Source organism: Candoia aspera, chromosome 1, assembly GCF_035149785.1.
Source record: "Candoia aspera isolate rCanAsp1 chromosome 1, rCanAsp1.hap2, whole genome shotgun sequence".
In the NCBI taxonomy this organism is placed as follows: Eukaryota; Metazoa; Chordata; class Lepidosauria; order Squamata; family Boidae; genus Candoia; species Candoia aspera.
In genome coordinates, this window is record NC_086153.1 from 322,733,902 (window position 1) to 322,751,243 (window position 17,342).

General features: G+C 41.8%; 1 protein-coding gene across 1 annotated transcript in view; it reads right to left on the reverse strand.

The window, feature by feature from the left end:
* Positions 1–4,905: 4,905 nt before the first annotated feature.
* FBXO34 (F-box protein 34) overlaps positions 4,906–17,342 on the reverse strand; it is a 58,216-nt gene continuing 45,779 nt past the window's right edge. Inside the window, exons 3-4 of the mRNA XM_063290505.1 lie at positions 9,130–9,343; positions 4,906–7,641 (exon numbers count right to left, since the gene is read on the reverse strand). Coding sequence (XP_063146575.1) covers positions 5,526–7,641; positions 9,130–9,209 — 2,196 coding nt within the window. The 5' untranslated portion in view covers positions 9,210–9,343 and the 3' untranslated portion in view covers positions 4,906–5,525. The remainder of the gene's footprint in view (positions 7,642–9,129; positions 9,344–17,342) is intronic.

Sequence of the window (17,342 nt, forward strand, 5' to 3'; positions counted from 1 at the left end):
TTGGATCAAATCTAGGTTTGATTCAAACTTTTCTTAGTAATTTCCTAGCAGTTCAATCACCACTGCAACCCTGTTGTGGTGATGGATAGGAACCTGGCTCCTGTCAACAGCTGAGAGTATAACATGGTGTGTTCTGAACACATAGAAGACAATTATGCACTTAGCTGTAACACCACCAGGGATTGGGGGTGATGTCACAGGATGGGAAGGGGGCGGGGGGTGCCTTGCCACACTCACTGGAACAGCAGTGAGCATGACAAGGAAAAGTGCAACTGGTGAAGTAGCTGAAGCGCCAGGTGACAGCTGCACTAGTTGCTTGCAGACAGCAGGAGAAGCTCACTGCTTTGTCTTTGTTGTTCATGGACAACCAGCTTTCTTCCAGTGCTACAACACTCACTTTTCTAGGAGATTCCCTCACTACTTAGAAACCTTCAAATAATTCAGATGGGTGGGTGGGAAAACAAATACTTTATGATCTATAATTAGACATTTGGATAATTTACAGCAGATCAGCAAGTGTTTCTGACTCAAAGAAAAGGCATCTTTGGATTGAACTCCGTTTCTGATGATCGCGTGGATGTGTCCATGCGGTTTTCTTACCAATAAAACATTTTATCATTGCATCTTTGGGGATTTTTTCAGCTTCCCTGTTAAAGCCCCAAGATTCCCTAGTAGTCTCCCATGTAAGTACTAAACTGACCTAATCCTACTTAGTATCAAGGCAGACAAGTTGTCCAGGTGCTGTGCCATTTGTTCAAATGTTTCTGCCAAAACTGTTTCAAATCAGATGTAGAGTTGTCTGGCACTGAAAACAAATTCCCAGAGTGAGCATATATTGTGAACCATTAGTTTTGCACCTGGTTCAGGTTGCCCAGTCTATTGAACATAATGGGAACTGACGAAGACAGACCATCCCTGTATCTTTGGCAGTGCGTAAGTGGAAGTCGTGTCTCGTGTCTCACAGTGTGTACAGTATCCCATTGTGTATACAGATTACTTTGAAAGAATCCCATTTCCATTTCAACTAAATCTGAGAAGCTGTTCAGGTTTGATCCAATCAGAGGGGTGGGTCTTTTAATCCCTTCCTTGTAATAATAGCCCTTAATAGTTATGCAGTGCTTTTGATCTTGCATTTCTCTACCTAAATCCTACAAGTTTGTCCATATGAGGCTCACTGTGCACAAGCAGCACATCAGCCATCTTTATTTTCTCTCTCTCTCTCTCTCTCTCACACACACACACACACAATACATTTTTGTGTGGTCCTAGGCAGGCAGTAAAATAGGATTACCTACTCTTCCTACTGAATGGAAATTTCCCACTTGGATTCCATATTTATACTTACCATTTTAGTATTGTAGGTGTTGATTTGGTGATTTTATGATGTTGAGGTTTTAGGGAGAATTTTATGGTCAACTGCCCAGAGTCCCCCTTTTGGGGGTAGATGGGCGGTAATAGAAATGTGAATAATAAATAAACAATAAAATAAATAAATAAAATAAAAATTACTGAGCCCTTAATGGATCATACATTGGCTATTCTGCATGATGAATTGAAAATCATGTAGGTCTGTCTTCCAATAACTTCACAGGCTAAATAAATACTACAGATGGGAGTCAGCAGTTCCCAGGGCTAACGGGGAGATCCGTGGTAGAAGCTGAACTGAGTTTCTAGTTCAAAACCTTACCCCACACACATGCACACATACCACAGATTTTGATTATTATATATAGTTATTTGTTCTAGCTTGACAATGAGGGATGCTGTAGTTCAGCAACATCAGCCCCTATTCCAATGTTAATAATTAAAGTGGGATGATAGGTATTGTAATATCCATGGGAAGTACCAGTGGGGGTAGCTGCCTCAGGTACCCAACTTCAGCAAAAACTGCTGAAGGAGCTGTACTGGAAACTGCTTGATTTTCGTTCATTAATGCCCGATACCAATTCTCTCAGTCCAACTAAGGACTCTTGCTAACTGCTTTGGTGATTTTCCAGAAGGCCCTGAAGATGTGGCTGTGTCAATGGGCCTGGGGACCCCAGGCCAATAAGGAACTGATCAATGGCTAATTTAGAGTGTGCTTGTTTCTGCTGCTGGGTGTTTTATTGGTTTTTAATCTTGTAAGCCGCCCAGAGTCACTACGTGTGAGGTGGGCGGTCATGTAAACTTGTCAAACAAACAAACAAACAAACAAACAAACAAACACATACATACATACATACATACAGTGATTACCATGAAATTTCAGAGTGCAAGACTAGAGTGTGGCTGGTCTCCCCTCTATCAGGTGCTCCCTTGGCACTGGCATTGGTCTTAAGAGGTTTTCTCTATCTTACTCTAATAAAAGCAACTGAGAAAAAATAGAGATACCCACAAGGAGGGAAACAGCACAGAACTGTAAGGTAGCCACCATATTGCTGGTAAAGTGCATTCGGTCTCAAGAATTCCAGTTGAGCTCCATGATGCTATCTGGTGGCTATTGGTTCCCTAGTTGTCCTTCATTTTTCAGAAACAATTCTTTCCACTTTGGCTTAGAAGAACACTGCTCCTACTTAACCAACTCTTTACAGGACGTGTGCTGCTACCCACCCCACCCCACCCCCCAAAACCAAACAAACCATGGAAAGAGTTAAACAGGAGCAAGTTAATGCAAACCTTTATGAGTTATAAAGTTTGTAAAATATTAACACCCTGAAGTATGCATGTTCAGATGAAACAGATCTACAAGAACACCAATACCAAATTAGGTGTTTTGTTGTTGTTAAACATAATGGGTGTGTTGCCCTGATACAACATATTTTTCTCATAGCTGTTGTAATCTCTGATTAGATTCTTGGCTGCCAGATCAAACCCAACCCTTAGAAATAAAGTCTGGATGCCCTTTGCATAAAGCACGATACCAATCATTTTCTGGACAAAACCTTACAGGGAGATAATGGCAAAACTAACTTTTCAGATCAGAAATCATTGCTAAGGTAGTACCCTTAATTAAGAGCATAGCAAGTCCACCTACTTCTCTCTTCTCAACTGAAAATCTTCTCCCATTTCCTCCCAATATTTAAGCCAGTTGAGATGTCGCCTGTCCTTAAGAGATTTGCAGACTTGGTTTATTTTCATAGCTGAAATTCTGCAATCATTTTGAACTTCTCCATTCTTCACTAATTATGCTGCTTTATATGAAGTACTGCCAAAGCATTGCTTCCTATTTCTCAGAATGCATATTTTTCTTAAAAATAATTTAAACATTTGCCTCGAATGTATGAACTCTACAAACTCATTTCGTTGTTTTTCCATTTTAGTGCACAGTATCTTGAAGCTGTTATTTGCAGAGTATGTAACAATCCATGAATCAACCAAATCTTTCTGAGAAAGGTTATCAGGTTTTCTCATCTTGCATTTATTGACTCATTATCAATTGGCTAAATTTCTCTGGCAGTTGAAGTCCACACATCGTAAAGCTGCCAAGTTCAAAGAACACTGCTCTAAAATATTTGCAGTATCTTCATTTTATGTCATCTGGAAAATTAAGCAATTTATTGCCCATTATTTAATGAAACCACTGCACAGGATATTGGACTACACACTGACGGGGGGGGAGGGGGGAATTCTTCAAGCTAAGGACCAACCTATTCCCTTCTATGCTTATTTGCTTTCATAGCCTTCTTAATATACTGGGTACTAGTCTGCTTCCGGATCCAATTCAAGGTGTTGGTTATCACCTTTAAAGCCCTACATGGCATGGGGCCAGGTTACCTGAGGGACTGCCTCATCCCCTTAACATCGACCAGCCCCACCCGGTCATGCAGAGAGGCATGCTGCAGACCCCGCTGGTAAAGGAATTCCACCTGGTGGGGTCCAGGAGGTGGGCCTTCTCTGCAGTGGCACCCGCCCTCTGGAATATTCTGCCCCTGGAGGTGAGACAGGCCCATTCGCTCCTGGACCTAAAAACCTGGTTCTGCTGCCTCACTTGGGGTGGGAGGGGCACCAGTTCATCTTGGGGGTGGCTATTATAGGTCTTTCCCCAACAAACAAGATCTGCACTGCTGGATATTTATATTTATATTAATTTTATTTTTATAGAGTTATTTATATTGTAATTTATGTGTTTTAATTCTGATTGTAAACCACCCAGAGTCCCCTTTTCGGGGGAGATGGGCGGTGATGGAAATTTGAAATATAAATAAATAATATCTATTTCTTAAAATTAGCTACTTTGTTCGTGAACTTTCCAGAAGATTAACAAGTTAATTTATTCAGGAAGAACCAACCAAGGAGATTACAATTAAAAAACAGACTGAAGCCAGAAACAAAATCTTGATTATATAGGAGATCAAGCACATAAGACTTGTTTTTTAGTAGCCAAAATATGATTAATGAAGAAAGTTGCTTTTTGATGTAAGCAGCTGCCCCCAGTCTATGATTAATATTGTTTGTGTGAATGTCTGCAGGAGAAGACATTACCATAATAAACATGAGTTGAGTTGTCTGCCATTGTTGCTGATTAAATCACAGACTCTCCTATTAACCAGTTATATCTGGTAAAGAGTCTACGGCTATTTTGAAGCTGGCACCATACAAATTATGTAATGTGCAGATAAATATGCATATAGGTAACAGTATCTGTTATTTGATCAAGGCAAATGTTTATGCAAGCTGGCAATCTCAAGAAAATTTTCTGAATGTCTGAAAAGAGATACTATAGGATTAATCTGTGAAGGCTGACAAAATTTTCTGTGATTTGCAAAATTCATCAGACATGGTTAACATTTAATATTCATTTTCAAGTCTTTGGTAGCAGAACCTGGTGTTTTTAAAAAAGAAGGAAAAAAACTGCCACAAAATAGACATTTATTCCCCAAATATTTTTTTTTAAATACTGGGAAGAAAAAAAAAAGATGAATAAAGGACAGATTTAGAATGCATTTTATTAAGTAAAAAAAAAAACCCAAGGTAAGGTGGATGCAACAGACCACAGCTTTTCTTAGTCCTCTGCTCTATGAGAACAGTCTTCTTTTGCTTGCTGCCACCCTAAAATTATAACAAATATGTGTTCTAGTCTAGTTTTAAGGTTGTCCAGTTAAACCATCCTTTTTGAAGATTGATCTTTTACATATTTAGAGTTTCTTTTCAGAAACAATGTTAATATATATTTATATATATTTATACATATATATAAATGTATATTTTATACACGATATACAGATTTGAAAACGAGACACTTTTAAAACACAGGACTGTAGCCACAACACTGGGGTACTGCGTTGTAGCACTTTGATGTTGGTCAACTGGCTGTCAGACACCCAAGACGAGGCTATTCTAGAGCACTTATGTACACAGATGGGCTAAACACAATCTTTTCTCTAAAAGGTAAAAAGGCCTTTGTGACTTAAAGTATGTGCAGTTTCGTAGCCCTGTGGAAGAGGGAAAGAAAAACCACCCACAAACTATATACAGTGTAAACATCACAAGGCGTGGAATTCTCCTCCTACCCAGGATTGAGGCTCCCAAAAGACGTGCAGAATGTGCTAACAGTCCTCATCTATTTCCCTGGATTTCTTGTGAATCGCACGATTAAAGTTATGGCAGGCGGGGACCCAATGATTGTCATGAAGGCCTAGCTTGCATCCGGGGACATTCTTTTGGGATCTGTGACAACACATCCAGTACCCAGGGCCATAAGGTAAAGCTTGGCAATAGGGCTTGGGGTGCCACCGACATAAAGAGACATCACCCTTGGTGTACTTCTTTTTGCACTGTTTGCAAGGGTCTTCTCTGTAGCGTGGATCACGAACCCAGCGTGAATCTGCTGGCCTGACATTGTAGTACTCAATGATAAATTTGAAATATCCACAAGTGCATTTGAGTGCCACCAGACTCTTGGTGGGCAACAAGCCAAATATCTTCACTATAATGTGGTGGGGCAGAAAGACCAGATATTGCTGGGGCTCCAAAAGTTGCTGGATCTTAAACCTGGTTTCCAAAAAGTCATGAGACCTTTGCCTCTTTAGATGAGATGAGTCAAGGATCTGCAGTGCATTCTCTGAGGAAACATCAGGGCAGTCACCTGAAACATGGCTTCTCATACAAACTTGGTCTGCAGGGGAAGCTTCCTTTCCTTGGGTCCCTGCTGGACATTCTTCTGTAGGAGTCTCCACTGACTGCAGGCACTCTTGGGAGATTTCACATTTGGATAAAAGCAAGAAAAGTCTTCCTGGAAGAGAATCTTCAACAAAGCTTGTGTCAGAAGACTGGTTTTTTCTACAATTTTGATCTATCTTGCTGACAGATATGCTAATATTCAGGGATTCACTCACTCTTACATTTGAATTCAGATTAGGAGCATCTAGTGACTCTTTTGGTGTACGTTCAATTGATGAAGATTTGTTATATAAGAAATGTGGAGATGTCTGAACAACTTCTGGATACGTAAAGGGTTGTGACTCAGTGGTGTTTTGAGAATCATACCAGTTGACAGATGTGGTTCCCTGCCCATGTGTAAGATCATGGTTCCCTTCAAGAGAATCATCAAAGGAAGACTGGCCAGAAGAGGGACCTTCCCATAAGTTATCTTCCATTGAACCACTGTGCTTTGATCCCCACCCAACCTCCTCCCCACTACGTTCTTCCTGGTGGAGGACCAGAGATGATACCTTGTCAGACTCATTCTCTGGCAGTATTCCACTTGCCAGGAGCACTCGCCCTACATTCCGCCGGAAGCTACTGTTTCTAGACAAGCTCCCTGCTTCACGTTCACTTTGGCGCCTCAGGCACTCTGATTCAAGCTTTGCAACCATCTCCAAGACACGCACTGGCTCAGCCTGCTGCTCTACACCATGACTGCCACAGGGTGGCTTTTCAGGCCGAAGCTCACAGGCCCTGAAGTCAGAAAAGAATCCAGAAGCAGAAGGGGCAGCTTTGGGTTGCCCGGCAAACCTGGGCACAGCAGAGGCACTGGGACAGTTTCTGGTGCAGCTGGCCAGCAAAACACTTGCTCTTTGCTCCAGGAAAGCAACCATCTCAACAACGGATAATGGTCGGCCAGGGAACCCCCCCTCACCACCATCATTCACATTATGTACAGAGCAGTGCTCAATGCCACAGGCAAATGGCTCAGGCTGGTAGCACCTCCCATTGGCCTCTCTCATCCTTTCCAGGTGGATCTTTGCCTTTTTGATATCTAGCGACTTTTTCCGGCGTTTGGTTGCTCGCCCATCTATGTCCCAGGTGCTTTTGTTCTTCATGGAGAGTACTCGGGTGTCACTACATAGCTGGGCTGCAAAGAAGGCAATTTTCTCTTTTGTGTTCCCTGGCTTCACAACTGCCCAGATATCCAGCAGTTCCTCCTCATCTTCCCCCTGATGGATGGTGGCAGGTGGGGTAGCTCTCCTCTCTTTGACCCAGGGTCCTTCCACATGGCTTTGGTTGCTGTTCCTACTATAGCGTGTATTGGAAGAGAGGTTCCCCAGCGGTTTCCAAAGGGGGGGATTGGGTAAAAATCTTGGCTTGGGGCTCCTCGGTTTTTCCTCTTTTGCCAATCTCTGCTCATTCATGGGTGGGCTTCGTGGAGAGTCTGGGCTTATTTCAAAAGATCTCTCTTTCTTCTGTAACTTGAGATACGGCTTTAAGTGCATTCCAGATATCCTGGAGAGGGAAGGGGGAAGAGGGTGAGAAAGAAGAGATGCACTTTAAAAAACTGCTGATTTAAGGGTAAAGATGAATTTAAAGATTAAAAGGAGATATGCTCTATGAACTTTGGTATCATTACATTGTGGGTTGCGCTGCAAGTGCAAATCACTGTATCAGGGATGGGCAACCCGTATGGAAAGGACCTTAAGTGCCCCCAATTCTTTTTTCCCCCCTGCTCTGAGAACATTTGTGTGATGGAAAGCTGAAAGTACCAAAATTGGTAGCATAATGTTTTCTAATTACAAGTATAATGGATCTGTTAAGACCCTAGCAGGTTTAAGGCACATACTATACTTCCTTAAAAGCCCCCACCTCAAAACCTGTCAATAGTTACCCAGTCTAGAGCAGACGATCTAAACCTGGGGGTTCTCCAGATGTGTAGATTCCAACTCCCAGAAGTGCTAATCCAGCAAAACCATGGCTAAGATTTCTGCTAGTTCAGATGAGGCTGAGAAGGTTGGAAAGCTGACCGAAAGCACTAATGAACCAACTTTCTGTAACAGGGGACCACATTAAAATAAAAGGAGTAGAGTGACAGGTAATGAGAAGAAAGAAAACTTCTCTTCCGAAGGACTGGAGGTTTGGGTTTTACTTAGAGTAGTGAATGTTCAGTATATCCATTTAATGTCTTGTTTTTAAAAAGGAAACAATGATGCTGCCTTAGTGGCTGCATCCTGGGGATCCACAGAGGCTGCAAACATGTAGCCAGGCAGAGCACCCCCAATCCAGAGCAAGGGAGCTGCTTATCAAGAATCATCTTTCTTTGAGATCATGCATGTAAGTATGATGTCTGGAGATGCTGGGCTGACGAGGTGGGTGGACTTCTAGCACTGCCTATTCAGCAGCAGGACTCCAGGGGGAAGGTCCAAAGGAATGAATGGAGCTTTCCCGAAGTCTCAGCTGATTCTGTGGAACCATTCTACAACAGATGATGCTGATTCAAGTGGGTCAGTGATGAGGTTTTAACCTCACCTTCTCCCTGAATTGCTCTGTGGTTTATATGAGTGTTTTTCAACCTTAACAACTTCAAGATGTATGGACTTTAACTCCCAGAATTCCCCAGGCAGCACATCTTAAAAGTCACTAAGCTGAGAGACACTGGTTTACATGATAGGATTAGTGCTGAAGCCTTTTTAGGATTCAAAGAATACCCCTATTTAAATAGCTCAAATAATTTGATTTATTCCTATGTCTGATTCAGAAACAGCCCGCCCTCTCCTTTTCTATCTCTGAAATAAGCAGTGCACCGTAAATCAAATCTCATTATTTTTCTAGGAACACAATATATAAGCCTACACATTCCTGGGGGTATCCCCACCCCAGTTCCTTTTGCCGATTAGTGCAGCAACAAGGGTGGTGATCCCAAAGCAGAAGCCACTAAGGCTGTGGAGCATTTCACTTGGCGACAGACAGGAGGAGCGGGGCATTCTTTGTCTTCCATACCGTTTGACTGGGTGGAAGGTGGAGGATGTAGAACTCAGCAGTTCCCGGTGGAGGCCAGCTCGGCAGGAACTCTTCATCATCACTCTCCCCACTCCCTCCCCCCTCCACCAGCAGGTTGTCACAGCCAATCCATCTCAGTCCACTGCCAGGGCTCTTGCATCGATTTGTTTCGCCCCTTGCAACGGCCAACTGGGTCTTTGACACCTAAAAACCGCTGGGGAGAAATGAAATGATGCTATCAGACTTGAATTAGTAAAGCATGTACATTCCACCAGCATTTCAGCCAATATTCAGGGTAATGCCCTCTCAAACAGGAGGACACAGGCTAATTTGCAGAGAAGGGTAGTTCACACAAACGCTAAGCAATACGATAGTTTCTTTGTGTGTTACGGTTTGGAAGCCATGGTGAGTGAACTCAGCCAACTATGGGGTGTATATCATGACCAAGGTTATGTGTGAGTATAATTGCCTCACTGTTATCCATCTGAATCAGGACTGTCCTGTTGCAGCTTTCAGAAAGCAGTTTCTCTCCACCCCTACCTAGAGATGGCAGGCAGTAAACTCAGTGTCTTCTGCATCCAAGGGAGATACCTATCACTGACCTACAGGTCAAACTTCCCTTCCCCACTTCTTGTGCTAGCTAGTCATATATTTTCTTTTGGACACTCTGATGAAGGGTTTTCAAGGCTCAGAAGCTTGTTTTATAATATGCACATGCACAAATGCATCCATACACATGTAAATACCTGTACTGTAATATGCATAGTAACAGAACCAAGGATTGATCTTACAATATAATGGCTTTAAAAAAATTCCTTTTATGGCTATTATGGTAGGAGAGGAGAGCATCAAAATTGCAAATGTTATCAGAATGCAATGCTGGCTCTTAAAATTTACATAGCATATTGGATTTTGGAGAAAAATAAAAAGATCTTCAAGGTAGCTGCCCTTGGTGCTCTAGTGGACCAAGGTAAGCCATCAAGTGAGTACAAATAGTTACTGTGAGTCTAACCAAACCACTGCCTCTCTTCCTGAAGACATTTCATTACCAGACTACGTAGCAGCACCACGGTTTGTTTACATGGAGCAGCTTGACCGACCAGCCTCCACTAGGGTATTTTTTCCCTGATTGCTTGTTTGGTGGGGTATTGTAAACCCAGACTTATGCTAATTTGCACTGATACCTCTACACTTATACCTGGAAAGAAGCCTTGTTGGTATCTAGGAAATTCCTGGTGAGTTGCTGAAGAGTAAATGGCTGATAAAGAACATTGTTTTAACATACCATTTTAAGCTGCTTTATCTCAAAATATCAATCTTATTTGGACTTCGTGTGCAATCCATTAACTACTGACCAAGCATACAGAGTCCCAAATGTTACCATTTTTACATGTTCTCACACCTCCCATTTTTTAAATCGATAATGGTTCCTCATGGCTGCAGCAAAAAAAACCAAAAAAACAGAATCACAGAGTTTGTGTAAGTGCTGTCTGTGCCCAATACAGTTCTTTTACCCATTTCTTATTGCTACCATTCCTGGCATTGACCATACTCAAAATGTCACCACTATGACATACTTCAAATTGCTTTTCAGAATTATACTTGTAACTAAGGAAAAAAGAGGCAATTGGTTCTAAGCCCTCAGGGCTTAGAAACTGATTGATTGATTGATTGATCGAGTGTTTCTTCACTGCCCATCTCATATAGCATATGTTTGCTGAATGCTGATGAAGGAAGTATCAAAGATACTATGGCTCTAGAACCCTTAGCAATCCTACTCTGGGTCTTTTATCAACACATGGACATCAGTATAATTGTATTATGGATTTAAATCCCCATGAAACAGCATCGGTGTGTCACTCTATATGCTACGGAGAAATGCCAATACTGTCCCTATATCTCAGGATTCCAGAGTAGAAGGACATTGGAATTCCTTCATTCTCAACAAACTGGTGCTATCTCTAGGATAGAAGACTAAAAGCTATCATGAAGCTGCAAAACAACACTTGCCAGAAAACCAAGTAATGTAAGAACCTATTTTTTACTAGATGGATTCACACATTGACTGTAGCTTCTTTGACCATAGGTTACTGAATATATTACAATTAGCTGGGTTTGTAAAACCAAACATTTTAGACTATTTTTGCCCTGTGTCGAACCTTCTCTTTTTAGGGAAGGTGGTTGCTTTGCAAGTTCAGAGGGCCCTGGATGAACTGGATTATCTGATTCTTCCCAGTCGGGTTTCAGGCGGAGTATGGGATTGAAATGGTATTGGTTGCACTTGTGGATAACCTCTGGCAGGGAGTGGGATGGAGGTAGTCCATCCATCCTTGCTGTGCTAGTGGCCTTCAATACCTTCAACCATAGTATTTTTCTGGACCGGCTCCAGGGGTTAGGAGTCCGGAGCTTAGTGTTATGCTGGTTCTCTCCCTTCTTCCCTGGCTGGTTCCAGTCAGTGTTGATGGGGGGAAGAGGTCTGCCTCATGGCCCCTTTTATGTGGGGTATCACAGGGCGTTACTCTTTACCCACTACTGTTTAATATCCACATGAAGCCACTGAGTGAGGTCATTCAACGGCATGGGGTGAAGTCTCAGTTGTATATTTCTGCCCCTGGCCAGCCAACTGATGCTGTGGAGGCTCTATCTCAGTGTCTGGAGACCATGGGGGTCTGGACAGGGAAGAACAGACTTGCTCAATCTGAGCAAGACGGAATGGCTTTGGGCGTTAGGGCCTCCTGGATCTGGTGATTTTCCATCCTGGATAGAGTTGCACTACCCCAGACAGAACTGGTGCACAATTTGGAGGTCCTCCTGGACTCGTGGCTCCTGTTTGAAGAGCAAGTGGCAGCTGTGATCAGGAGGGCTTTTGCACAGTTTCATAATGTGAACCAACTCCATCCCTTCCTGGATTAGAAGGCACTGTGCTCAGTCACTCGTGCTTTGGTCACTTCCCAAGTGGACTGCTGCAATGTAAACGGGTTGCCCTTGAAGAACATCTGGAAACTTCAACTGGTCCAAAATACAACGGCTTGGCAAATTATGGGTATGTTTTGCTATGCCCATGTTACACCTTTGCTATGAAAGCTGCACTAGCTTCCAGTTTGCTTCTAGGTGCAATTCAAGGTGCTGGTTATTACCTCTAAAGCCCTCCATGGCATTGGCCCAGGATATTTGAGGGACTGCCTTACTCTCATCATTGCTATCCATTCCATTAGGTCGGATAGGAAGGGCATGCTCTGGATCCCATCTATTAGCGATTGTCATCTAGCGGGACCCAGGAAGCAGGTCTTCTCTGTACTTGTGCCTGCCTTTGGAACACCACAGAACCTGAGGTCCAGCTGGCTGTGACTCTCCTCACCTTTTGGAAAACCTTGAAGACCTGGCTGTTTTCCCAGGTAGGGGGGTCAGAAGAGTAGTTCACACTACTGGTGAATGGTGTGTTCAAGAACCACTTTGTGTTGGTTGGTTGTTGCTGTTTTACTTAAATTTACTTAAATTTATATTGTATTTTAATCCCTGTTAGTTGCCCAGAGTTGCATTGGAGAGATGGGTGACCATATAAATCAATATAATAAAAAATAAATAAAAACATCCTAAATAAAAGACTGTAGCTTGGTGTGATATGCAGACCAAATCACTGTTGTTTAGCCACTAGGGAAAGACTGGTGGCCAAGTGCCACCATTAGCAGTTAACAGTAGATCAATCTGCTAAAATTCAATGTCAGGGTGGCTGAATTTCAGTGGCATACCTTTTCAGCTAAAAGGTACCTTTCTGAACTGTTGTAACAACCAGCTGCTTGACAGTAGAATTTTAGGCTAGCTGAAAATGACTCGCTATGATTTCAGCCAAGTATTATTTCTCCACCCAAGCTTAAAATGCTTGGAAGTGAATTTTCAGCATGCAAAACACTACATCTCTAACTAACAATCATTTCCAGTTATAAACCAACCTTGAATAATTGAAAAGATATAACAAAAAAGTGATCAAATTTCTACAAATTGACCAGAGCCACAAGATTTTCACTTTTTGCTTGTCTGAATGTTCATAATCATTTATGGTTAAGCATTCTTGACTAAATGCCCCAAATTCCCTCCCCATTTCCTCATTTATCCACTCAACCTCATCTCAAGCCCACTTAGCTAAAGGCGAATTTCATTGATTTGAACAGAACTTACTTCCCAGCACAGATGCTCAGGCCTGCTGCACTTTTTGCTGCATTTATCAAAATTCTCTGCTGTTTGTTAACATGGGATAAAAAATTGGACTCCGTAATCTATCAGAAAGCTGTTCCATTTCAAATAGCTCATCTGGCTGCCAAGGGGGTCCCAGAGGATCACAGTGAAACAATATGTAAGTATGCAAATGTCATTCAACTCTGCCAAAACCTCAAGTTCCTTCAGAGCAAACTAGATTAAATCCACCCTGAGAACTTCAATTGGTAGACAAAATATATGCATTTAAAAAAAATAATAAAACAAGCAAGTGACATAATTAATTCCACTGCTGAATACAGAATATTTACAACACTGACAAAGCTATTAATACTGCTGTAATAAACCTGGAAGGCAATGCTTTATTGGAAATCCTGAATCAGTCTTCCCCAATGTGTTGTCCTCCTGATGTGTTGAATTGAGATTCTGTCTGGCTGGAGATGACAAAGGGGTGTCACATGTTGAAAACAGACATGATCTATTGCACTTGAAAAGGAAAAGCAGAGGTAACATGGAAGGGATGTGAGTTGTTGAGGATAAAGATGGAAAGGTTCAGTCAAGAGTAGCCTCCTGCCGGCAAACCACTTCTATTCCCATGTGTAAAAGCATCCAAAATCTGGAAAAGTGGACTGAAATTGTCCTGTCAAAATTCAGCTATTTTACCACTGAATTCTGGCAACACAATCTGAGTGCTGGGAGAGTGCAAATGGAGTGCTGGGCTAAATCAAAGGCTTCATAGAAAAAGTGGATTTTGGAGGGGAAAAAAGGCTGAGAATCCTGCAGGTGTTCAAGGAACAAGCTCCTGATAGAGGACGACAGTGCCAAAATGGGTGGCAGCATCAAAGAATGCAGCATCATTGAATTAGAGCAGGGTTTCTCAACCTTGGCAACTTTAAGATGTGTAGACTTCAAGTCCCAGAAATCCCCAGCCAGCATGGCTGGCTGGGGATTTCTGGGAGTTGAAGTCTACACATCTTAAAGTTGCCAAGGTTGAAAAACCCTGAATTAGAGACTCTGCTCTCCCAATAGCAGCAGCTGCCTGACCTGCACAGTCCCTGAGCTTCACTCTTATACCAGAAGCTAATTGACAGTGAAGTGGTGGCACCCAATTCATATTTCAAGAAGTCTGTTCTACAGAGGCACAGAAACCATTCACTCCTTGCTCTTCAACCGATTCCTCAAAGGAAGCTGACACGCAGCTCCGCAAATTCATCCATGCAGTGACATCAGCCAATGGTGCTGGGCCATTTTCACTGTGAGGCCCTGTCCAGTTCTAGCTGCCCACATAATCGTGGCATATCGGCATAAATTCAGACAGGCACCCCACTGAGGATGGAAGGTGACAAGATGGCCACCTGTTTTTGAAGACCTATTCTGAGTACTTTCAACTGTGTATCCATGGCGACCTCAATGCTTTGTGGCATTGTTTCATTGTGGTGCTCACTGTCACTATCAGAAAGGCTTTCACATATTTTTCCACCATTTCCCCCCTCAAAAATATCCAAATGCAAGTAGACAAGTGATTTGCAAAGAGTGAAAAAACATTTGTGAAATGTTAACCATTTGCTCACATTTGTCTGAAATTGAACACACACATGCACATACACTATGGCTTATTCCCAGAAAAAACATTACACAGAGAGAACAGTACAAAGAACAAGATAGTACTTTTTAAAAACAAAGCAAAATTGGTCCTCTCTGTATAAGCAAGGTGCTAAGTTTCTATCATGAAAAGCTGCATATTTTATCCCATCTGCTTCACAGAGATAGCACGTATGAGTCTTCCTGCTTATCTTCCTCTCTGAAGCAGAGAGGTGTTTTCCACACAACTGGTTAACATACAATAACACAAAGTCTAGCGTCAGAGGTATTCTACAAACACCACTTTTCCTGCTGGTGGTGTTTGTCTGCATTTCTGTACCTAAGACACATTCTCACTGACAAGGTCATATGATTTACCGCATGGAACCAGGGCTTCTGAATTCTTCAGCACTTTACCCTAGAATGCCAGGGAAAATGCTTACCCTTTAATGTTATTTGATTTTTCAGGCATTTCGGAAAGGCTTAAGTACAAATCGGTGCGTTTAACCTTGTGAAGGCTTAATGCACTTCTTTTGCACTTTATAGGCCAAAGGGAGGGAGGAGGAAAATGAAAATAAAACACCCTAACACTGAAAATAATTTTGCTCCAAATGTTAATGGTGTGTTCAAAGGATCACAAAATGGAGGTGCGGGGAGGTGGGGGGACTGCGTATCAAACACAGATTACTATAGTACCTCTATACTGCACCACAGTCTGTGGGTCAGACTTGCTGGTTCTCCCTGAGAAAAACAAAATCAGTAAAAAAAAAAAGGCTGGATCTATCTAATCAATAAGCACATCAAAGCAGGCTTCTACAAGTTGGTTTGAGCAATAAAAGCAGCCAATGACTGCTAAAGGGAGCAGTCATATTATTTATTGGATGTTGACATTTCTGTAATGCTATTGATCTCAGCAAATTCAGGAACCCCAATGCCAAGTATTGGAAGCCATGCAAGAATGGCCTGAAGCAAATGGCTGCTCAGCAGATCTTTAGGGTAGCAGGACTGCATTTGTTCTATATATACAATAGTAGCATCTTGGGTGTAGATTGCATTTAAAAGGATTTTAAAAAAAGTGAGGGAGCTTTCTGTATCATGATTAGGATTGCTGTTAACAAAATGTAAGGATGCTTACAAAAGGATTAACAAAGTATAAAATCAAGCAAGCTAAAATTGGTCACTCTACAAATAATAAATAAACAAACCACCAAACAACACATATTTTTTAAAAAGTAGTGACATAAAAGCTATTTTAAAAAATAATGATTTAGAAGAAGTGATCCATAAAATCAAATTGGGCATAAAAGAATTAAACATGATTTTAAATAGACAGTCTTCTGTAGAACACTGTACTCAAACAAGGTGCCCAGAGGATCTCCACAGAGAGCATTCCTGCAATTTTGGAAAATGAGCTGAGTTGGAAGAAAACTCTGGGCAACTGGACTGACCAGAGCCTGAAATGTCATGTACAAAAATGGAAGAATCCTGGTGGGCTGGGATTAGGCATGGCCACCATCACTGACTCAAAATGCAAAAGGGACCAGAAGGATAGAGTCTGCTTGAACATAGAGCAGAAGTGGACAATCTTTGTGTGACCATGTGTGTCCACAAGGGCAAAGCACTGTTGCCACTGAAGGCATGAACACTGCACATAAAAAATCCTTCAAAAATGTTCTGTCAAATGTTGTAACAGTATAAATACTCCTGCTGAGCTATTTTATATACAGAAAGTAACTTTGTATATAAGAAATTGTTCATTTGGGAAGCCACTTTAAGTCCTCTGTCTAATCTCAGAAGAAGACCCATTTTTAGTCTCAAAGGTACAGTGCATCTTTTGTTGATGCAGGTAATTAGGCTGCATCAGGGAGTAAGAGTGGATTGATGTGGTAAATCAAAGATGTCCAACTAGGAATCCCAGAAGTCTATCTGTTCTGGTAATCAAAGCAGCTTAACCTGATGGGCCATGCAAACAGTCCTCAAATTCTTTGTGATTCAATTTTAACTACGATCAAAGCTTATAAAATGCTAGGAAACTAAGATGGTAAAACTACAATTTGCACATCTCCAAAAAAGATCACAGGCTTTGGCTGAAACAGAAACAGCAAATTAACACCAAGGTTTTTCATTTTCTTCAAAGAAGGAAATGACTATATAGTTCAAGGAATCTAAAAGTCATTTGGACTTTATTCTCTACTGTACTTCTCTGGTGTAATCCTTAATACTGTTTGCTTGAGGAAACAGTACAAAACTTTTGCTCTCGGAGTAAGAATACAAAATGTCAGAACCAACAATTCCATGCAGTCCAACATTCTATTTCAAGTAATGACTGGCCAGATTAGCCTTGGGCCTTCCAGATGTAGGGCAATAACTCCCAGAATTTCCAACTCTTATTGCCAAATTAAAAGAGTTTTGAGAATTCA